Below are 25,056 nucleotides of genomic sequence, written 5' to 3' on the forward strand. Positions count from 1 at the left end.
TTTATTCAAAACTAAAAGGCTATATTGATAGTCTTCTAGTCTTCTTCATAAAGGACATTTCAGAAATATAGAACTACAGGCTTCTTATTCTTTGTAGAAACGTTCAGAAAAGAACTTAGTTCTTGACCTTTTCTGAGATACAGTGTGCTATTTGCTTAGGAACTACAGGGAGCTGTGTGTTCAGGGCTTGATCTGTTATTGAAGTCACTCAGAGTTTTTCCATTGACTACAGAGGGACTAGAATTTGACCTAATTTCTCTAACAGTGTACAAGGGACTTATTTCTGAATCATCTGTTACACATTCTAATCTTATTTAAAGTACTTAAAAGTTAACATATGACATAATGATTCCTATTTGAAAATTGGAGAGGGAAAAGATCAAGGAATTAAATAAAATAGCATAAATGGCAGGTAAACAATATGACTAAATGAAAATGCTGGATAAAATATGAATGCTGGGCAAAATATGAGTTGCTCTGTCAAACTCTTTTAAATCTTCTGTTCTTCAATGCTCTTTTCATAAACCATCTCTGTGAAAAGAAAATTACATGGTGTATTCATATGAAGTGTTAATCATGTAGCAGTGACTGTTTAAACACAACAGAAGCCATTCCTTGTAGACAAACCTCAACAGATTCCTAAAATTCTTGACTTTTTTTGAAGTTTCTTTATTTAACAAAAAAAAAAAAAAAAAAAAACCAAAACCATAGACAAGTATGAGGTGTCTTTCATACTTGTAAGAAATGGTGTGCAAAGAAGTGTTTGGGCTCCTGAGTTATTTCTTCTTTACACAGAAAAAGTTACAGAAGTGAGAATCAACTGCATGAGGAAAGTAGTGACTCATACTTGGTCAGCTCAGTGCCCACCAGCTCTTAAGTAGCTCTTTTCAGAAAATGTTTTTGCTTTATGACTTGGCTAAAGTAAACAAAATTCAGTATTTTTAAAGACATCCTTTGATTTCCTTTCCCCTTCCTCACCTTTAATACTAAAGCTGTTGGTAATGTGTTTGGAATGAATAAACTCATTTAGTCAAAGTGGCATGGCTTCAACACTATAAATTTTTGTTAGGGCTTGACATCAATGCACTATTGTGATGCTGATTTAAATTTCATGGGCAAGAAATGAAAAATCAGCCTTTTTATTATTTATAAGCTTTTCCAAGCAAATGGAAATTTAGCTCTTAATCTGTGTGGAAAAAAAAAAGATTTAAGAAGCCTTACTGAAAATGAGGCTGTGAACCTATATATAGAAAACTATGGACCTTCTATGTAAGCAATGAGCAGATTTGTTTCTAAGATAAATAGATATTCTTGCTGTCATCTTAGGAAAAATAAAGGTTCCTTGTGCTTCCCACACACAGGCTTGGAAAGTAGTGGGAGTTCTAGGTGCAGAAGGAATGCAGAACTGGGCCAATTAGTGATGGCAAAAGGAGAGTTTTCTCAGTGGATGCACACTTAACACTGCTACTTATTTGTATTTGCTTAGTAAGGAAGATATGGATCTGTTTGTTGAATGAAAACTCTTGAATGTATCCAGCTAGTCCAAACCTGTAAAAAATAGTGCTTTAAACTAGAAAAGTATTAATTTCTTCTCAGAACTATTTGTGATGTAAAGTACTTTTGATTTTAACTGATCAAACAACTTTTAAGATTAAAAAAGATTGGCTTATGTGATAATTTGTGTACGTTTCTCAGATTGCCATTCCCCAAGTTAGCAAAAATTAATAAATCAAAGGGTGATTTCACTAGGTGCAGCTAGTGGTCCTAGCTGAAGTTTTTCTGAGTCCCAAGGATCAGCAGGTGAAATGGTCCAATCTTCCCAGAACAGTTGCAAGAGACACCTGCATGTCTCTTTTGCTATGTAGTTTTGATTCTTTAATTGTTTCTAAGGTAATATTATTTCAACTTCAGCTGCAGACATCAGGCACAGAAAAAAATGACTGGTATGTGTTGTTAATTCTCTAGAATGTGTGTCTTTGCATTGAATTTAGGAGACCTCACATGGATCCAAGAAAGGATTCAGGCTGCAGGAAACTATGTCTCTTTCCTACCTCTGCAGGAAAGAAGTTTTTCAACTTCAGTTTAGTGTATATCTTAACAACTTTAACTGTATCTAGGGGCACATATACTCTGTGGGTTTGGCTTGAAAGAATCTCTTCTCTAGTACCTATAATTGAAATGACAATAGGAAAAAAAAGTCTTTGATATAAAAACTTTCCTGGTGCTATCTTTTGTTCTGATTACTAAAATGAACCCATTAAAAACACCCCACCCCCAAAGCTCTCAATTGTTAGTAAAATTGGTGTCTGCTGCAGATATAAAATGTAGGAAAAAAGTTGACATACTTATTTTTACAACTATGATGCCCAAAGTTTCTTGATCTCCCCCAAAGAGAACCCTTAATTGTGACAGAGTTGCAGCTTACTAAAGGAGCCATGACATAACTGCTGAGGTTATACCTAAAACAGACTGGAGCAATTATGTCTTTCCCGGATTTGTTTTGTACAGTGGTGAACAGTAGGGTTTCCATCTGCCAGCAAGATTAAGAAGTTGCTTTTCTTTTCTCTGTAGAGTGTTCTGCTTCTTTTCAGAACAAATCTTCCTAGCATTGGTTAATTTATCATTGTTCTGAGTATTTGTTGATAATAGGGGAGAATAAATCAAGCAGAGCTTGGAAGAAATCTTTAATGTTCTAAGAATGTGAAGTCTCATGCAGTGATAGAGATTTGCCCTCTGGATGGGCACAATAGAGAACAGCGGCTTAAAAGGAATTAGGTTAACACACAAGCCTGTTGCAAGGGCTTATAACTGTTCTACTCAGTATTAAATACCAAGTTTACAGACTGTAAATGTAAGGATTAATTGTTGACCTGGTTATTACAATAGTAGTAGAATCTGGGAGAACTTAAATTCTTTTTAGCACATTAGCACACATAAGGGACTGTAAAAACCTTTGTGAATTTCAGGTCTGGGACTTCACTGCAAGTCCAAGTGTTAATGTACACAGTGTGTGAAATAGAAGGTATTTGGCAGAGCTCATATTATAGAACCAGAGTGTTTGCTGCAAACCAAATTGAAAGATGTATTATAAAAGATGAATAAAAATACAGCTTAGATCATGATTCTGCTATGAATAATGTCACTGGCAGCTAAGCTTTCTCTGACAGAAATTAACTTAATAGTAAATAAAATTATGATCACACTTTTGAAGTAGACTAAGTGCTACCTACTCTGTCCCTTACCTGTTACCTTACCTTACTCAAATTATCACAGTAATCTGATAGATCATCAAACATTCACAGCTTATAGATAGTTCAAGACTTCACAACCTTGGTGTCTGCTTAAGAGGAATTCCTGATAATATTGGTAGGATACAGAATTGAATCTGATTTCCTTCCATTGCTCTCACAAGAGGGATAATACCTTTGACATCAGGGAAAATATGGTGAAAGACTTTAGTTGTACGAGTTGTTTCTCTATCAAATAAAATAGAATTATGTTAAATGGCATAATTTCTAAGTCTTGTCCTTGGCTGTATTGTATGCTTAAAGCTGAAAAATGTTCAAATATTCCATATTTGAAAAATCCCATTAATTGGAAGATAATTTTTGAACACTTATTTGAATTATTTCTCAATAAATACCCTGATGACAGAACTTTTAAATGGACTGTTTCTTTCATGTTTAATTGCTGAGGGAACGCCTTGTCTCTTCCTGTAGCATGGACCATTTTTAGACTGCTTCTCTTTTTTATATGGCAATAGAAACAGGATACTCAAGAATGTAATACTTGTTTTGCTGATGTTCACAGCTGAAACTACTGTGTCTGCAGTCTGTGCAAAAAGGAATTTTTGAATATTCAGCAGAGGCCTCAATACAGTTGGACACTTGGAATGCAGTCCTAAAAGATTTGTGCAAAATAAGAAAAATTCCATAGAGGCATGGGACAGATGTTAAAGTATTATAAAATAATGGGTCAATACAGGTCTGCACAGATTATGGACAAGCCAAATCTTCTGGGGGTAGCAAGTGAAACCTTTTATGAAACCTTTTTATCAGGTTATTAGTGCTTGATGGCAGTCAATGCTGTTAAACAAGTCATAAAAACACAATCTATCCAGTCTCAAGAAAGTCCTGAACAACACAAAAGTCATATTTTGTAGTGACTTACATTATGATCAAAAGCCTCAAAATTTAGGTTCCACTTCAGAATTATGCAATGTAATGAAAACTTAAATTTTTTTTTTCTGAATATGTCCAGTAAATAAATCAGCCTACAAGCTAATTTTGCTAAAGGTCTGAATGTGAAGTTGTACCTAAAAAAGTTTTCCACTGGTTTCAGTATGGGATGTAAGTGGTGGGGGATTGTGGTTTTTTGGGTTTTGGTTTGTACTGTATGTGTGATGTAGGTTGGTCTTTAAAGTGAGATGTAGTTCATAGTTGGTGAGTATCAAAATTGCCTCCTGTACATGCCTAGACTGTCTGCATAGCCTTTGAAATACTAAAATGTATTTAATAGACTTTTCAGCATAGGAAGTCAATGAAAAAATTCCAAATAACTGGTGTGGAAATGGAAGTAGCCATTTCTGAGCAGTTTCACAGAAGCCTTTGTGGGTGAAATAGTCAGTCCTAGGCTATTTAAAGCATTCCTGTATGCATCGGGATAATCTCTAGTTCTTGTATGCACTAAATATGAAAGCACTGCAATAACACCTATTTCTAAAAACATCACTGGTCAAGATTCCAATTACATAATTCATCTAGGAAATTAATATATGAAAATTCTTAACAGGTAAAAAAACCTTGAAGTATGTACCTAGAAGTACATATATTCAACATATATTCAGTTAATCTCATAGATTTACATTCAGATTCCTAGGGAAAAAAACCCACTTAATTTTCAGGAGCACTATGTAATTAGGCAACTCAGTTGGTTCCTTTTTGTACCTTCAAGATACTCTGTTAGTCACTTTTGCAGCCCATAAAAGAGAGTTGGTTTTATCCAGCTGTATAAAGTCCATCTATGAAAAGTGTTGGAACCTTCCCAAAGGACACTGCAGAAGCAATGCTTTGATGCTGGTTCCCAGAGCAGTTGTGTTACAGGGCTGGGCTCTCAGCAGAGGTGGGAGGCCGGCACTTCTCAGACTGCCGAGCCCAAATGCCTGTGAGAAGGGCAGCTCTGCCCAGAGCTGGCCTGTAGGAAATGGTGCGGACAGAAGAGTGCCTGATCCTTTTCTGGTGCTTAGACACCTATGGCTGAACTGCAGGGAATGCTTGCTTGGGTTACAGAGACTAGACCCTGCAGTGGGATGGCAATAGCTCAGTGAAGCTGTTGGGCTTAACGTGTTTTTCAATTCCTGCTTTTGGATGTTCTGTATGAATACCTAACAGATGAAAAACACATTAAAATAATAAGTGTAGATAATCATATGTATTTCTTTTTTAAAGGATATCCAGCATAATAACTGCCTGCAATACGTAAAAGTGTCTAAGAGTAAAAATAAGAACAGAAATATTCTTACCACATTAGAAATGGTATAGTTTTCTGGTAATTGATGGGTCTTGTTTTGTATCCTAAAAGTCAGATTGTAATGCTGCTGTTAAAAATGAGCTGAAGACCTCTGACATTCATTAGCTCTTGGACCATTTAATGAGTGTCAGTTAGAAACTTCCATCATAGAAGTGTTTATCTTTACTCACCTATAGAATACATGGAATGTCCTTAGAATGAGGTCTTAGAGTTCTAAAGATTCAGAGTTTTAAGAAAAGTAAGTTAACTAAAGAACAATAGGTTATTATGTCTTTAATATGTAGCATGGTTTCAAAAACCTCTGCTGCAGTCAGTGCCTTCTACTTAGGTCCTTAAATGTATACCTAGAAATCCAACTAGAGTTGGCCTCTTTTGAAAACCTTGCCCACAAATATAAGGAGTCCCTTCATTAGTACTCACCAAATACACACATTTTAGCCTACCAGTCCATCACAGCTTGTAGATTTTAAATGATCTGTTACAGTGACATAAAACTGGACTAAACTTTGAGAAAACACTCCATTTAGAGCTGAAGATTAACATTTTAAGGCTCTTTAAGTTTTAGTTTTTGCAGTGGTTCCATTGGAAAAGATTACTGGCAGAATGAAGCCTATTTCCATGGAAAAATATGAAGTAAAATAATAGTAACTTAGAAACATTAGTCTTCCTAAATTTGTCATATAATTCTTTGTAATGGGGAAATTTAAGCTCTTTTCTACTCCAGGGTTGTATCTCCCTTATTAGGAGTTATTGATTGTAACTCTTAAAGGCTCTTTTTGGAGTGAGCGCTGGTAAATTTTAACTTTCACGCCAATGAAAAAAAAAATCATTACTGAAGAATTATGGGAACTGAAGAAGTTATCTGTTTATTATATCAGGAAAACATACAGTACTGTTCAAAAGTACTTTTTACTGTATCAAAAAGAAGGAAAGACAAAGTTACTGTAAGTATTTACAGTATAACAAACACAGAGTTGCACCCTCAGTTTGCTAAGGTATATCTGTATAGTAAAGAATACTGCCTCTTTTTTTCCCCTTTGGGTTTTGCTATTGTTTGCATTCAATGTGCCCCAGTAGGCAATCTGAAAGCATCTAGTAAATTATGTAAGTAAGCACAGCTTTTAAGTAGGGAAGGCTCATTGTGCCTGTGCTTTCTCATAAAATTAAGAGACTAACAACCAGGAGTTAACAGACCAAAATCTAAATATAACAGGATTTCAACTTCTTTGCTTTATTAGGTAATTGGAGAGAAATAAACATATTTTAGTCTAAATGAGTCATCCCCTGAAGAATTTCTGATGGGAATGAATTTTGTAGCCAGACATTGCCACCACGGTCACTTTCCTGCCAGTCCTGGAGGGTTCCACTTTGAGGCATGATGGTGAAGTCCTTCCCTGTGAGAATGCAGATGATGGTTTCCTATATGCCATATGATTTTACCCTATCTTCAATAGCTGAACTGTCTGGTCCTTAGGCACCAGCACCTCCATCTGCAGTTCAAAAGTGCTTTGCTGTGTAGTTTATAGCAAGAGAAAATATGTCAACCTTGGTACACCCTATCTGCAGAGGTTCAGGGCTCCATTCCCACTGCAGCTTGTAAGTGGTTTGCAGCATGTTCCATGTTAAATAGAGGAAAATTTAGGGTGTTGGACCTTTAGATAGGCCCATTCTGACTTCCATGGTCATCTTTTAAGGAATAATAAAACTCGTTCTCTATTCAGTGAATAATAGAGTTTCAATCTGTATGTGTTCAAAGTCTACTGAGGACCACTGCATAAAACTGGGATAGGATCACTCTAAATGTTTGACCTCTTCAGATGTGAGTAAGACATGAAATACCACCTGAGATCCACACTAGTGTGGAATTGCAGTCACTCATGGAATTGGCACACAAACTGCTTCTTAATACAGCTGTACCTAGGTTAGAAACCTGGCTCTATTTTCAGTGTGGGTTAATGGCCTAACATTTACAAACCTCACACTGACAGTAATGTCACTCACTAAATTGATCTGAGTAAAACTTTGCAAAAAACATGTTGTAGATCAAAACATTTTCAAAATTGAAAAATCACTAAAATAATTATCTTTAACCTTTAAAAGTTATTGTAGCTAGAACAATAATATGTATATATTTTACTCTTTTATTCAAAATTATTGCAACTGGTATAATTCCAAAGATGATATTGCTGCCATTAGATGCACTGTTGATCCATCTTTTTTTGGGTTCTGTGCAGTTTACCTTTGCAGGGCCAGACAGACTTTGTCACAATACAGAAATTCAATGGTGGTGGCTGAAGGAAAAATAAGGGATTTTATTGCCTTTTACTAAGGTCCTAGGTTCACAATGATCTCAGTTACAGACAGGATACATATTTTATAAACTAAAAAGATATGATTAAGTACCATTCATTTAATTACTGTCTACATTTCAATAAATCCAAATGTAATGAACCAGACATGAACATTCCAATGCAAATTTTCTTGCATATGTTACTTGTCCCTTTCTTGTAATGTCTATTCTTTTACCTAAGGTTAATGATGTGTGATCATCTACAAATGTTCCCATAGGGAGATGTGGAATTGCTAAGCATTTTTACTGAAAACTGGGGTCATCCTAAGAGGAGGAAGCTTGATGTCCCACAGTGAATAAGTCATGAGCACATGCTGTATGTCCAGAAGACTTCCATTTCTGCCCTTCTTTACAATTTTTCAGCCCCTCCTTTCTCTGCTGTCCTAACTTGTATTGTTATGGTGCTTGCTCCATCCTCCATGGACAGTTTCTACCAAGAGAAAGGCAGAGCCATGTTGTGTTATAGATTCCAGCTCAAATGTCAGGAAGTCTAAGTGAAGGAAGCAAGTCCTCTGAACTTGCATAATGATGTTACTTATATTTGTGACGTTAGGGCATGTCAGAAATGAATCTGCTGTTTTCACCAGATGGTGCTTAACTCCAGATGATACCACACTGAGCAATGGTAGTAATCGTTAGATGTAATGCAATATAAAGGCAGCAGAATTTGATCCATATGTGTTGTATCAGTATTATTAGTAATGATACATCACAGATTCTGTTTCAGCTTAGATATTGTGGAGTGAATGAAAGCTATGATATTTTCAACTGGGATTATATGATAGTAATGTAGTCTAGATTCCTACAGACTTTCCAAATCTCTAATGGAATTCTATTTTTACAATATAGGGTTATGAATTAATAGAATAGAAAGAATTTTCATGGCCTATAAAACAAATATATCATTGTTGGTCGATGAAATGTAGGCTTGGAAATGCTAACCAAAACTGGAAGTAAATTTTGAGATGCATTTTCTTCCTCTTCAAGTAAACAGAAAACACAGGAAGCTCCCCTCATATATTTGATGTTCAATACTCTCTCCAGTTTACAACTATTAAGCTTCAGTCAATCCTTTTAATTTCCAGCAGAGATATTTCTTTTCAGAAGTAAAAAGATTTTTTTTTTTCATCAGTTTCCTAATGTAAGAAAGCTAAAGGCAAAGGAAGAGTAAATATGGCTTCAGAGTTACATTTAATATGAAATGCTTTGGATCAAATGTTCTGATCCATACCACTGTAAATATGGAAAGCTCACTGAGTGAATGGATCTACTTCAGTCATGCCACAGTAATGAAGACAGGATTTGACTCTACAGTTTTAAAGTTGCAAGTCATTTTGGATCTTGAGATGTGACAGCACTAATTTTTTTTGGTGTGTTTTACCTTATTTGAAAATACAGGAACTTATGATGGAGTTAAATAATTAATTGTTTGGTATCTCGAAAAATACTGGAATGCTCAGGTTCTGATTTTTAAAAAGGGATTTTTGAAGAATTCACCTTTGCCATTCCAGAAATCCTGGTATTTTTAAGCACTTCTGCTCTGGCCACAGCTGTGCAGTCTTTCAGTGGCAGTGAGAGCTGCACATGTCTCTCTGAACTCTCCTGAACCAAGGAAAAAAGCCACTGAGCTTTGCAATATAGTCATTAGTGAGAAGAGCAATCCTCTGCAAAAGTAGCAGAGTAGAAATTTGCATTTTGATTGCAGACTGCAGGCTACCCTGATGAACACAGGCTTCTTTTCACAGGGTGCCTTGTGGCATCATCTGTCTTGTTTACACCTCTTGCAAGAGGTGGCCTTCAAGCAGCAGTGCAACATGGCCGTAAACATCTATGTAAGGGACCTGCTTTCTGGGCCTGGATCTTGGTTTTTGTCAAATTTGCCCTGGCAAACAGAGTTGGGTTTTCAAAGCTGATGTGCAAGTTTCATAAGGAGAATTAACTCCATCCCAAGAACTGGTGAATAGAGCTGTTTGCATGATTCTTATTTATTTCCTTGCCATCTGAATTAGTCACACCAAATTGGAAGGATACAGAAGCGTAAGATTATAGGTCATTAATCAACATTTTTCTTTACTTTTTGAGAAAACTATTGGGGAAAAGTAAAATCATATAGGCAAGCTGTTTTATGTACCATAAGTAAGGTCTCATGAAAGATTCTGACTTGTCAGTATATGGGTTATATTAATGTTGCCCCATATAAATACAAGCTGAGATCTTAGTTTGTGGACCACATAACATTTCTAGTAATTATTTAAACTGACTAGTCCTGCTATTTAATGTTTTTTGAATCACAGTTTGTGGAAATAAATAAATAGTCAACTGTAGACTATTAGCAGAATGTTTTTTCTTATTATTTGGAATTTGTGGTTTGAAGATTGTCCTATTATTATTCTGTTTCTTGTCTGGAAGTTTAGCAGCAGAACTAGCAGGGAGTAATGAATAATCTTTTTAATGGGTGAATAGTCTCCCAAGCAGCCAGGCAAAGAAAAACCATTATTCTAAAAAATAATGAAGAATCTGGTACAAATTACAGAAAAGAGCAAAGGACAAAGGAATGTAGCAGTGGTTGACTTACACAGTGAATTGAAATTTGTACTAATATTTCTGGTGACTGGTTCTACATTACTGGTTCAAATTAATATAAGTACGTCAAAGATAGCTGTTGGTTACTATAAAAAAAAGTGTGGCTCTTCCTTCAGAATGTTCCTTCAGTATGTGTAGCAATTCCTTCAGAACTGTTTGGAACACATATAAAAATACATTATATCCCTTGAAATTATTTTTTCAGTACTCAACAGAGAAGTTAGACTAATACCACAATTGAAACTTTTCTTTGAGACTCTTTAAACATAATTTCTTGAATTTTCTTTGTATGTGGATTTTAGGTAAATTCAGTTTTGTATGACAACATTCATTCCCAATGTGTTAGCTTGCAACAAACATTGGATATTTGGTTTATGTTTACTAACACAATGATGATCCAATGAGGAAAGGAAATGAAAAATTGCAAGATGTGAAAAAAAAAAATTTAAGTTCACAAGCATTTTCTTGGAGTATATTTTAAGAAAGAAGAAGTTATGTGCATTCTAGGCTGACTGAGAAAACAAAGATTGGTTTAACTACAGAGTTGAGGTTTTTGTATTTGGCACTGTCAGGAGATGAATAGGACGAACTAGATAACTTTGTTCACATCTGTGGAAATACTTGTTTAAATAGTTGAATATTCACAGGCAGTGAATTTTGAACCTTAAGTTGATTTTTTGTTGACACGTAAAATGAATAACAGACAATAAATCAGCTATAGTTAATGCCACTATGTAGTTCAGAGATGTGAAGTCAGATTTACCAAGCTCATTTCTCAGCTTTAACACTGAAAGTCATTTAGAACTTTGTCTTCCCAAATTAAGTGGTTATGAGTTTGCCAAGATAAAAACTGTGGAATAGTCCAAGTGACAAAAAAGTCTACTGAAATTTTGTTTCCACTCAAAAAAAAGCCACATTAAAAAAGCCATGGTTTGTAGAGAGTATGAGAATGAGCACCTTAATTTTTCCTAGGATAAAAGACATAGAGTATAATAACTGTTTTCTCTTACTGCCTCTCTTGAAGTGCTTGTCTATTCAGTACTTTGTCCTTTTGCCATGGAGAACTTATATATAATATATTAAGGCTTTTTGTTGGCTTTACATATGTATGCAGGCTTTTTTCTTTGTTTCAACTTGCACCAATATCAGTGTAATAACAGCTCTGGATTTTAATTTTAGATTGTTAGACACTGAGCACAGATGCAATCTTATTGTACTTGGTCTCTAAAGTATAAATTTACATTTTAACTGGGAAATAATGAAAGACCGCAATTCTGCCCATTTAGTAATTGCAGGCACAGCAGGTACATTTTTCTTTCTCTAACTTGCATGTGAAATTAGTTTAGCTGCTTCCTTATTCCTTGGTATCTGAGAAAGCAGTTATGTGTAATCAGAATATATTTTAATCTTAACAACAGATGATTTTGTGGTAGCAGATTATTAGCAGCTGAATGCTTCTGAAGGTTTTCTGCAAACTTTGAAGATCAGTTCCACTTCTCAGAAGTCACTCATTAAAAGCATGTATTGGAAGTTACAACCAGCAAGATCCTCAGCATTTGGAATTGGTGATTTTCAGTGTGTAGTCAAGCAGTTTGAAAATCCGATAATAAAAAGCACATTGGATGGGATGAACTCTTACATATTTAAAATTAATAATCCTATTAAAATAATAGTATGGTGTAGGAGTAATGTGCAATAAGTCAAAGTAGGATGCAGCTACTGCTCTGATTAGACATATGCTTTTGCAAAGAAATTAAGAGCTTTTTTGGAAGCTAGGTGCCATAGAGATTCAAGACAAATAATTCTTCTTGTTGTTTTTCTTTTTTTTTTTTAAACTTTGTCAGCTGAACCCGTTGATGTGCTAAAAGCATTAGAATTTCACAATTCTCCAGAAGGAGTAACAAGAACAGCAGGATTTTGCACAAACAGAAGGAATTCAAAAGGATCAGATGTTGCTTACAGGGTTTCCAAAACTGCACAGCTGAGTGCCCCAACAAAGCAGCTGTACCCAGGTAAGATTGGCAGAAAGCTGTTATGTTTGTACATTAACTTGCTGCATATGTTTTTATGTTCTCTAAAGCATAGCATGTAGTCCAACACCAGGAGCACAAAAAACTTCTCTTACCCCCAGAGTTGGCCCTGCATATGAATGGCAGGGTGGACTCCATCCACCAAATAATTCAGGTTTTATTGGCTTCAGTTACAAAGCTCTTCATCAAATTCTGTCACTGCTGGAATTGACTTGTAAGTCATATTACCTGTTCTTTCATGATGCTATCTGATGGAAACCTTATTTGGTGGCTTCGGCAAGTCTCTGCCTGTTTCAGTAGTGCTTCCTGGAGTAATGCTGCAGTGGGAGAAATGAGTTGTGGTTAGCCATTGCAAAATCATTCCCAGAAGCAGCATCTGGTAAGAATTACCTTAGAATATCTGGATATTTGGGGGACTAAACAAGGCTAGTTGTGGATAGCTGTGATTACATCTTCTCTCAAATTTCTTTGAAATGAAATAGTCAAATTTTGGGAAAGATTCTTTGGATGTTACAGAGAAATTTTTATTCCACGATTTCGCTATCACTTGTCACTTGCCTCAAACTGTTGAGGAAAATGATAGTAAGAATATTAAACCCAAAATCTTTGAAGATTTAAATTTTTTGTTTTGACACATCCTGTAGAATTAGAACGAGTTATACAGAATACATAGAGATTAGAAGTGGCAAAGAAAAATACTTTCTTTTTTTTGTCCTTTGGAGTAGCAATCATATAGATATCACTCAGATCCAGAAAAGGGTCAAGCATGCTTTGTTTTATAGTAATAGTGTGTTCCCAGAGCAACATGAGAAACAGCTATACCCAGTTAAAGAGTGACTTACAAGTTCCCTTAACTCATCACTTATTGCTGATGGAAGAAGATCAAAGCAAAATCCACTACAGATATAATATTTATAATATTTTTCATACACTTCGTTCAGTTTTAATATATCCTCTCAACTAAGTTGAATGGAAAAATTCCTGCTATCCTTTACAGGAGTAAAAAAACCAAAACAATTTTTTTGAGGTGTTTATGGTAATTTATTCGTTTTCCATCTTGTGACACAGGCATTCTCTCTCCCCACCACAAGAAATCTTCACTCTTCAGATTATTCTTAAAGAAATCTGAGTGATTGTGTCTCTTTTTCTTAGTGCTGTGTAGCAGTGGAAAGACTAAAGATATCCAAGATAAGATCAAGCTGTTAGATATAATTTCAGCTAAACAGTACATATTTTAATATGTCCTATCCTTGCTTTCATCTAACTCCTGTAACTCATCAGGATCTACTATATCCATTATTTCTCCATCTTTTAAAAAATTAAATTTATTTTATTTACCAACTTCCCAACCTGATTTTGCTGACTAGTACCAGAGAGTATTCTTATCTATGGTACAGGTTCTTGTTATGTTGAGTGAAATTGTAGTCCACATTTTTAAATTAGATGGTTGCTAAACAGAAGATGGATTTAAAAAAAACAGTGAATGTGAAACTACCATGGTTCTTTCATACTCTGTGTTATTACAGGATTTCACAATAGATTTAAAGCACCTCTCCTACAAAGACAGGCTGAGAGAGTTGACCTTGTTCAGCCTGAAGGAGATAAGGCTCTGAGTGTACCCCTTTATGGGGAGTGGGGGTCTTTCAGTAACCTTTAAATACTCTTAAGTCTTTCAGTACTTAAAGGGGCTTATAGAAAACAGGGGTAGGGACTATTTCCATGGGCAGGTAAATAGGACAAGAGGAAACAGCTTTAAAGTATAAGAGGAGAGAGTAGTATTGGATGTTAAGAAGAAATTCTGTATTCAGAGAGTGGTCCAGCACTGGAACAGTTTGCCCACACAAGTTGTGGATGCCCCATCCCCGAAAGTGTTCAAGGCCAGCTTGCGTGGGGCCCTGAACAACCTGGTCTAGTGTGTGGCATTCCCCCATGGCAGGAGGTGACACAAGATGAGTTTAAGGTCACTTTCAACACAAACCATTTTATGATTGTATGATTTTCAAGTTATGTTTTTAAGAACAATTAAGGTTTAGTTTTCAGGAATTAAACTGATATCAGAAAGAAAAAAAAAAAGACACAGAAAATGTTCCTAATATAATTTTTTATGTACTCATTTTTGAGAATTAGAAAACCCTGCAGTTTGTATGCTGGATCCTATGTGCTTATAGAAAAAATGGAAAATTGGTTTAATCTTTTCTGAATTTATAGCTGTATATATCACTTTGTTTGCAGGTGGAAGTTTTCCAGAAGATTTTTCAATATTAATGACAGTAAAACCTAAAAAGGGTATTCAGTCTTTCCTTTTGTCTATCTACAATGAACAAGGAATTCAGCAAGTAGGTGTTGAAGTTGGTAGATCCCCTGTCTTCTTGTTTGAAGATCAAAATGGAAAACCTGCTCCAGAAGACTATCCTCTTTTCAGAACAGTCAACATTGCTGATGGCAAGTAAGTGGAAAATTTTAAAATTAAGAATGTATTGCAGAACACTGTATATGTGATTATCTTTTTACAAAAGTCTCCTTGAATATTTAAATATGTCATTAACATCATTTCTAGCTAGTTGGACTGGTGTAGTACAAAATTAGAGAAGCTTTGCAGCAGAATACAGTTCCAGCTCCGAATGGTGCATACAGCTATGAATGAAACAAACCACCTTATCTGCCATTTTTATAAATTAAGGGTGAGGAAATAGTCATAGAAGTTGATCCAACCCAAACTAAACCTACGAATATTCTTCCTGTGCGATACACAAAGAAGCTGTTTGCAAAAAGTCTCAAGGAACAGTCTCACTAAAAAGAAATGTCTGGTCCACTTAAAGGTGGTAGCCAGTATGAAGACAAGTTGACAAGACAGCACAGAATTTCTTCTATCCAGAGCCAAACCAGCAGATAAATAAAATAGTTTGAGATTTCTATGTATAAGGAAATCAGGAAAGAGTAAGGATTTATACCGTACCCTCAGTAAAGGAATGAATCTCAAATACCTGTTGCATTAGAAATGCAGTTGTTAGTTTTTTGTAGCTTTGTAGACAAGCAATCATTCTCTGGGAATGTAATTCCAGTGCTTGTAAAAGGACATTCATTCTTTCAAAGGCTTTTTATTTGCTGCGCAGCAGTCCAAGAGGAGCAACCACAGTCTTCAGAGATATACAAAGTAAATTTACTAAAGCAAAAGAAAACAACTCAGCGAGGAAGGGCAAAAATTGAACTGTAATGAAATATGTTTATAAAGCAATGAAGAAGAAAAAAAAAGAAAAAAATTAATAGTCTGCTTGGCCTAGTATTACCAGACAATGAAATTATATGATGAAACCTAGACTTGATTCATTTCCCTAGCAGAAGGAGTGATTAAAAAAAACCAGCATTTTTAAATGGACTTTTGATAAATAACAAAGCTTTGACATAGATTTTATTCAAAATGTTGGTAAACTAGCTGAAATGAAAAAATATAAATGAACTTGGTTTGGTACAATTTCCTACACTGAGACTAAACAACTTCTAAATCAACTGGAGTCAATCCTAGTCACAGTGAGCTATGATTTTATGCTTTCAGCTTCTACACACTTTCAAAAGATAAGCCAACAATTTTCTTCTTACTCAGCTGTTTTATGAAGGATCTAGGACAACAATCTTCATCTCAAACTGAGATATATTTAAAAAGTGTGAACAGTGTAATGTGCCTGAGGATGCATGGCCAGTTTGCTTTTATAATGATAGTGTTTAACAGCATTCCAGAGAAAACATGGAATTATAGTTCTGGCTCAGTGATACTGTTTAGCAGTCAGATTCCATTAGCTTCAAGGTGTTTCTTTTGATACACAGACACTCTTTGTAACAATGATCTAAGCTTTCTCTCTGATTTAGGCAACTCTAATACCACAAGGGCCAACTAAAATAATTTGATTCCAGCCTTCCTCTTACCCGTCATTAGTATGACATATTTTACATTTTTTACCCTGGTCTATCAAAGATTCTTTAACCTTTTGCTCCATGGTGGATTGCAGAGTGGTGTACTTTTGTTCTTAAACATTTGTCATAGTAGGGAGGCTCACAATATTATTGTAGTCTGTCACAATTACTCATAAAGTCTCATAAAGAACATAGTAGAGTTGGGCAAAACATACAAAATTTTATTCTCAAATGTCTCTAAAGTAAAGTTATTTGTCTGTACTCTGAATCAGTTCATTCACTTTTTGGTGAATATTATGTAGGGAAGGCTATTGTTGCAGGAATAGTGCCAAGTATTTGTGAATAAATTTATCTGGAAAAGTATCTTTGTTGGAACTGTTTGTATGTATTTCTCTATGGAATACCTTCAAATATGTAAAAGAACATGATGGTTGTTCTGATGGTTGATCACAGAGAAAAAATAGGGAATTGTAAATAATAAATAATAACCTGGTGGGCTATTTATTTTTTCTGAGTATATAATAACCTGCTGGGTAAATTATATTTGCATAAGTAATTTGGAAAATCAAACACATTTATAAAAATAGTCTGCTGTCAGTTTGTTCAATCTATTAAAATGTAAACTGTGTACTGACATCTAATTTGAGTTTGGTGGTGTTCTCTGGTTAAAGCTGCAAAGAACCTCAGCTTGAGCTTCACCTTACAGAGGATGTTCACAACGAGCTGTGGATTCCTTCTGTGCTGAGGGACAGAATCTATACAGCAGCTAGTCAAAGCACTTTGTACATTTGTGTATGTGTAGGAGAAAGAAATAAAAGGAGACATTTTAAATTTTATCTGTGAACTAGTTGGTGCACCATCTCCTATAAACTGATTTGATAAGAACACGATGACCTAGTTTTAAAAACATAAATTACAGTCAACTTATGTTGGATTTTTTTCAATAGGTGGCATCGAGTTGCTATCAGTGTGGAGAAAAAGAGTGTTACAATGATTGTTGACTGTAACAAAAAAACTACAAAACCACTTGACAGAAGTGACAAAGCAGTTGTGGACACCAATGGCATCACTGTCTTTGGAACCAGGATTCTGGATGAAGAAGTTTTTGAGGTACGAATCAATAATGAACAAATGGAACTGAGGTTTTTATTGTTGAGCAAGTTGCTTAATGCAAACCAGAATAATCTTTTAAGTCAAATGCTGGTATAACGTACAAACTTTGATTTATAGAACCTGTTAGAATAGGCTGAAATAGAAGTAAAACAGGGAGGAGTACAGTTGGAAGATTTGGTGCATTTTTCTGTCTCTTTTGTTGTATCTGGAAGGGACTTGCTTTTTTTGTCTTTCTGCCTAATATTGAGATACCTGAGGTATTTGGGAGAATTAATCAGGGAAAGCTGTGTAGTATGATACTGAATCATTTTCTTTCTGTATCTCATAAGCATTTGCAGATATATGTGTGTGCTAAGAGTATTTGAGAGAAGGGGAGAAGGACCTGGAAAATTTTCTGTGTAATATGAATCTGTTAAAGTGTTTATCCCACCTATTACTCTTTCCAGTAAATGGAACATACTTTGGCAATAAGGACATATATGTTTCCATCATTTACTGGCCAAGAAGTACATATAGGAAGGGTAAAATGCCTTTAAGGAAGTAAGTAAATGCCAATCATGAGGCCGTTCTGGGTAGAATCCTTATGTCAATAATTATTTTTACAGACTAATTATGAAACTTCTTAAATCTGTACTACTGAATTTCCATTATAACATTGTTATACAATGGTTAAAATAAAAGCAAATTAAATTAAAAATGAAAAAAAAAGAAATTACAGATTGGTAGTTATTTCATCTACAGAACATCTGTGCTCTATAAATGTAACAGTTTTAATCCTAGCTTTAAGCAGAACATATGCTTGAGAAGCTGCATAGGTATCAAGAGGGGAAATAGGAATTTTGAGTGTAGCATTGTAGCATTGTTATCTTTTTTTTCCATGGACATGATGAATTGTGGGCCTTTTGAATACAGAAATTTCTGGGGTGATTTAGTGGATCAAGCAGTATGATATGTTTGGTATTTGCAGCCTAATTCACCTGTAGTCCCAAAACCAGTTTTCACATATGAGGAACATTATTTTCTGTTTGAAGATGAATTCCACAGTTGCCTCTATCTGGGATGTGACAAGGATTTTTTGATCTCCTCATGGGATAATTACTTTAAATTTTCATTTGTATTTCTTTCTTAGGTGAGAAACCAGCTTCCCCAATATTTGTGTTTGACAATAAACTGTCAAAAATGTGTGCAATGTGAATATGCATAAGTAAAAAAGGATTTGAGAAAAATAAAACTAGGTAGACTAATTTTTTAGTGTTTTCTATGTGATTTTAGATTATAAGAGAAGCTAAAGCAGCAAGGTCTGGCTAGTTCTTGCAAAGTTTGTAACCATTTAAAAAGTTTTCAAGCAGAGAAATGTACAATAGATAAACACTGATGATTGATTTGTTTAATTCAGTGCAATCGCTAAATAAAAATATCTGCCTGAAGTTTCAGTGGTGCTGAACTAATCATACATACCTGTTTGGAAATAATTTTTTATGATATGTGTGTAAAGGGAGATATTTATTTTATCATTTACCTCAAAAAATGTGGTAGAATGCAATTATTTTTTGGTGCAACTGTTAAAAGAGTCAGTAAAGTTGGATGAAGACATAACTAAGCAAATTGAAATTAGCACTTAAATCAGAATTATCAGATTAATTGATGAAAATCAAAAATAAACCTTGATTTTTTTGAAGTCAAACCCATGTGAAGTCAAAGTGGACATAAGGACATAACTTTACAGAATTTGCTGGAATGAATTAAAATTACTTTTCTCCAAGGGTGTTGCCACTTGTGGAAGGAGGTAAAAGGAAGGTAGTGCTAGCTGGTTCTCTGCCAGATTTTTTTCTGACATCTGGTACACTGACATGGCAAGTCAGTGTTTCAATTCCAGCTGAGACCCACAAAGCCTCCACTAAGAAGGAGGCTTTGGTCTCACAAAAGAAATTGTGCAGCTGTCTGTAAGGTCAGTTCAGTGGCTGAATCTTAAGATTCAGTACTGAGAACAGCAACATTTCTACCTTTTTTTAGCCTCACTGTACATTTCTGAATTTCTTCAGTGATTAGGTTTTCTTACTCAACTGAGTGCACCTCTCTTCTCTTTTCTTATTCAGAGAAATTACTTATAGTCTTACAAGGCTCTTCTTGAAACTGGTGGGGGTTTAGATTAAGTCTCAACTTTTACTTAAATTAGAAGCTTGCAATCCTCAGTTTTGGGATAGGTTTCTGCTTTCTTTGTTACTTTACAACCACCATGGAATAATTTATACCTATGGTCAATTATCTGAATCTGTATGTAAAAATGTGCATTTTGAAATCAGAATGTACCCCAAAGTTTTAAAAAATACTGGGCCATATACAATTTTAATGAATCATAGAATCATAGAATACCCTGAGTTGGAAGGCACCCACAAGGATCATTGAGTCCAGCTCCTGGCCCTGCACAGGACACCCCAGGAATCGCACCCTGTCCCTGAGGGCATTGTCAAATGCTTCTTGAGCTCTGTCAGGCTGGTGCTGTGACCACTGCCCTGAGGAGCCTGTCCCAGTGCCCATCCACCCCCTAGATGAAGAACCTTTTCCTGATATCCAAGCTAAACCTCCTCTGGCACAGCTCCAGCCCATTCCCTCAGCTCCTGTCACTGTCACCACAGAGCAGAGATCAGTGCCTGCCCCTTCTCTTCTTCTCTCAAGGAAGTTGAGAATGCAATGAGGTGTCACCTCTGTGTCCTTTTCTCTAGGGTGAGCAAGCCAAGTGACCTCTGTCCTAAGTCTGGCCAAACAAAACATAATCCAGTTCATGTTGAGTTTGTCTACTGTTTTTTTGCTATCTAAACAGCATTCTTTTTGTTTTATTAACAAGACTTTATCCATCCCTTAGCTACTTGTGCTACAATGTCTAAAGTTTAGTGCTGTTTCCTGAAATCTATCCCTCCTTGACAGGGACATGATTGTGTGTTAAATGTTCTGTTTTTCTTATTCATGGCAGCTCAGAGTGACTTTTGGTGATTTCACGGGTCTCCTTGTTAGTATTTCTGTGTTATGAACCCTGCTGTATCTTGAGACCACAATAGTAAATGAAGATACACATAACACAATGTGTCTTATTTTGTGGGCAGGAAATTCCAGAAGTTATCTAGTCATGACATTAGACTTAACTGTTTAAGACACAAAACTGTTTACTACAGACTTCTCATATGACACGTGCAGCCTTTGTTAGCTTAAATGTAGGAAGCCCTGAAAACAATTACCTTTGCTCAGTGTCAGAAGGATTTAAATTGTATCCATGCATCACAGGGGTCATCTTCCCTTGGGTAGTAGTGATATTTTTCTCATAATAAGCCAATACTTTGGTAGGAACAGGAACAGTGGAGCACTCAGTCTCCTCAAACTAAATGGAAATTTAAAATATGGAAATAATAACCTGTAGATACATATAATGAATTCTTACTCTTCAGTGACCTACTAATTGAGTATGATACTGTTTCATTCTGGTCTTGTAGCATTGTGTGCAGCAGAACACAACTGCACCAAGCCCCATTGCATCCCTAAGGTAACTCACTCCCATTGAAAGCAGCTGTATACAACTGAGTCCAAAACAGGTATCATTACATTATTCTGACCTCCTCATGACTTGATTGTATCTTTTGAAAAAGCAATACTCTTCCAGTCATATTGCTTTAACATATTTGTATGGATCATTCTTTTAGAAGCTTCAGAACAAATATTGCTCACATTTCCTTTAAAACAATGTTACATCCCAGTGGCTCAAATATTCTTCTTTTTGGTTGTAATTGTGTTATTTTAAGTTTCTAATACAAGATTTAACTAAATTAAATTCTTGACCATTTCCTTTTCTTTTATTTTTGTTCTTAATCTTAACCTCTGTTTTCTAGGCAGTTGTTCTCTGTTCTAATTCTAGCAGTAACACAAGATGTTATAGCCCACTGACAAATTTTAAGTGCTTACATTTAATGGGTGTGACATGACCTCATGACATAACTTTCCTGTGATGATCAGTAATTTCTAAGTAAGCATACTGGGTGTCCAGAGATCAGGTAGATCACTGAAAGAAGGAAAGGGCCAATTGGTGTCCTGAGAACATAATAAATTGCTGCCAAATTCACTGGTTTTGTATATCCAAAACACAAAATATTCTTTGATAAGCTTACCACTGGTGCTAAAGCTAAGAGGCAATTTTTTTAGTTGGTGCTGTCAGTAAGATTCTGGTTTAGCTGTAAAAGCAAGAAAAAAGTTATCTAAAGTGTTTTCTAAATCTAGTGGGCAGTTGTGTGGTTTATGTGAGAAAATTCCAATTTGGAGTTGCCTGCTGCTCATTCCTGAATATAAGTGCTAATCTGAGATTTTATGACATTGTGCTTTGTTAATGTGGAAATCAATATGATGTTAAAAACAAGATAGTGAATTCAGCAAGCGATAAGCATCAGGTGCATACAAATGATGAGAAGCAAATTATAAACCATGAATGCATCTTAAAATAATAAAATTATGCTGTCTAGAAACTGTATTATTATTAACTGCCAAATTATGAGACCTTCATTTACACTGCTAAGCCCTTGCTCACTGGAGTGAATCTTTTGATATCAGTGGAACTAATTTGCAAATGCTTGTTTTTGAAAGACTGTCACAACATTCCTCAAACTTTTATATGTGTCTTTTGAAATTAATGTCTTCTGTGTTTTCAAACACATATTGCAAGAACAGCTGGTTTGTAATTGCTTGCTGCAAAGAAGAGAATTCCCAAAATGCAAATGAAAAATAAAAAAGAAAAATAAAAAAGGAAGGAAAAATGAGTAAGATGCTGGTCCATGGCACCTAGTAAAGGAATTTTGAATTGTATCCATTGAAATATGTTTGTAGCTTACGTGTTTTATAAATAATAGGGATCTTTTTATTCTTTGCCAGCTTTAAGGATTTGTCACTCCTCATTTACTACTGTTGGTGTGAACAATCCAAGTTTTTTATAAGTATTTTATAATAACTTAATAACTAACAGAGTCTTTATGCAGATATTTCTCTATAGACACCTTTTTTCCTTCAAACTCCACACATCAGGCCAATACCATAATTTTTTAGGCACTTTGCTGTAAATGAGTATTACAAGACAAAACCTGATGTATAAGAGTCTTATTTAAAGCCCATGAAAGCTTTAACAGTACAGAGTTTATGGATTAAATCCTTGCAGTAATACTTGTTAATAAAGGGTTTAGATTTTGATACTAGGCATTAATCTGTTCTCATGAAAAAAGCAGTAAAACACTTGTGTGCAGGATGGAATTCCTGTTTGAAGGAGCAGGAATAGCTGAGTGAGCAACTGGAGCAGCTGGAGATAGGCTGAGAGTGCCCTGGCAGCAGTGTGGGTTAGCCTGCAGCTGAGGACCTGTCCCTCACATATCTGTGAGCATGGGCAGCCCCAGAGTGCAAGTGCAGATTTTTCAGGGAAAAATGCTTAGAATCAGTGGTTTAGATATCAACACAAAAGTGGTCAGCTTGAGCACTGAGAAGTAAAAAGCAAACCAACATCAACGCCAACAAAAAGTAAAGCAAAGCAGACAATTTTTTCATATCAGAGGGACCTAATAAAAAATCAGAGTTTCTTACAAAAGCTTTCTATTTGGCTTGTTTGGGTTTACTTTGTTCTTTTCTATCTCAAAGAATGGTGATCTGATGTTTATTAATTTTTTATAGCATTTCCAAACTTATGTTCAATGAACAAAGGTCAATCCAGTTTCCCTTTCTTATTTTTGGAAGCAGGAGGGGGACAGAAGGAGAGGGCAAAGTTCTGGTAATTCATTGGAATTCAAATTAATTTTCAAGGAATCTTCCCAAAAAACAAAGGAATGGTCATTTAACAAAACTGTCTGTAATTACATTTAAAATTAACAACCTGGGATCAAAGATTGCTGCATGCTGCATCAGCTTCAAAAGATTTAACAGATAGGATTTATATCACCTCATTTATTATTGTATCTAATACATTTCAGTTTTAAACAAGAGATGTAAATAAGATTTTTAAAATACATGAAAATGTAAGAGATTTGTAGGTCTTTTATCTAGAAAATAGGATGTCCTTGGGCACACGTGCACTCCTATGTCTATGTACACTTGCTGTTGCATGGGCATTGTAGTAAAATCTAATCTCTCAGCCAAGAATTGCAGTTGACTTTGTGAACAGCTATGTTTGGAAGGTCAAAAATGATAATTGGCATATCAACCTATTTCCTAACCAAGCTGAATTTATCCTTCTATAGGCATGGTGTTCAAAGAATCAAGAAGACTGATTTCTGTGGAAACTTTGACCTGTGCAGTATTCTGCTTTCACAGTTTATTGCTTTTGCAGTGCTTCAGTCTGGCAGGCTCCAAATATCTTTCTCCAGCTATATAGTACAATGGACCTGGGCTATGGAATATTATATTAAAAGCTCCTGGAATTTCTCAATCCCTCAAATCTTTGCAGGAAGATTAAATGAATTCTGCAGCAGGTTTTTCTAAATTCTATAGTAATAATATCCATGCTGTCTAGACTTTTGTTCTTTAGAGTCTATAGCTGTACTGTCACATAACTAATTAGAGAAAGTTGGCACAAATACCCAGGTTGGGATATTTGTGCTGATTGCTGCTGATCTGCGGAAAAACTCACTTTGTAATTTCAGGCTTTAGCCACAACATTAAAATGAAAGATATTGATTTTGTTCTTCTGAGTTGGTTTAGTGCCTAGCACTGCTTTTGTTTTGCTTTTATCACAATTTATGTAAAAGTCTTTAAAACTTAATTATCCTTATAAGCACATAAGACGTAGTAATGTTATCCAGTGTGAATCATGAAGATGTATTTTGCTAATTCTAGCCATCACACTCTATTTGAAGAAAGCATTTCTGAACTTCAAATATGTAAATTAGTCATTTAAGTAATTGCTGGGGATTTTTTTTGTTTTTTTGGTTTGTGGTTTTTTCCCTGCAGAGCTTCTGAAGTAATGCTTACCTGCTATTCCCTGGACAAAATAGCTTTCACCTGGCAGGGTTATTGCTTTATTAAAATTCTTGTAAAAGAGATATCCCTAAATGTGCCCCTGAACTGTGTGAGTTTCTTGTGGAACTAGAGAACAACTAGACCATTAAAATTTTACAGACTGGAAGAAAACAGTAATTTCTGCACTGATTTCTTCATACAGTTCCCTTAACGCCTTCTATGAATTCATACTTTTGCCATTTTAACAATGGGGTCTTGATAGTAGAGGTGTCTTTTTTCAATTATGAACTTTCAATGAGGAACTTTTAGGTAATAAATAGACTATAAATGGACTACTTTATGGTTGTAATTCTCTAATACACCATATCTAGAAAACATTAGTAAGATTACCTAGCTAGAAGGAAAAGAGAATATTTCAAGAAGACAGATATCTAAAACATTTTATTAAGTCAATTAAGGTAATAAGCAGCTATTAGCATTTATTGATATAACAATAATTATTCAGGCCCTTGATTTATATCATTGAGAAAATCTGACCCCATATCTAACTGGAAATTTTCTTTGTTCCTA

General features: G+C 35.2%; 1 protein-coding gene across 4 annotated transcripts in view; it reads left to right on the top strand.

Annotated features, from left to right (window-relative positions):
* The window catches only part of COL11A1 (collagen type XI alpha 1 chain), a 124,145-nt gene that overhangs the window by 1,912 nt on the left and 97,177 nt on the right, over window positions 1–25,056 (top strand). For all 4 annotated transcript variants that reach the window (XM_059477821.1, XM_059477823.1, XM_059477820.1 and 1 more), the window contains exons 2-4: window positions 12,307–12,474; window positions 14,725–14,938; window positions 17,349–17,511. In XM_059477821.1, coding sequence (XP_059333804.1) covers window positions 12,307–12,474; window positions 14,725–14,938; window positions 17,349–17,511 — 545 coding nt within the window. The remainder of the gene's footprint in view (window positions 1–12,306; window positions 12,475–14,724; window positions 14,939–17,348; window positions 17,512–25,056) is intronic.

Source organism: Ammospiza nelsoni, chromosome 9 (genome assembly GCF_027579445.1).
Source record: "Ammospiza nelsoni isolate bAmmNel1 chromosome 9, bAmmNel1.pri, whole genome shotgun sequence".
In the NCBI taxonomy this organism is placed as follows: Eukaryota; Metazoa; Chordata; class Aves; order Passeriformes; family Passerellidae; genus Ammospiza; species Ammospiza nelsoni.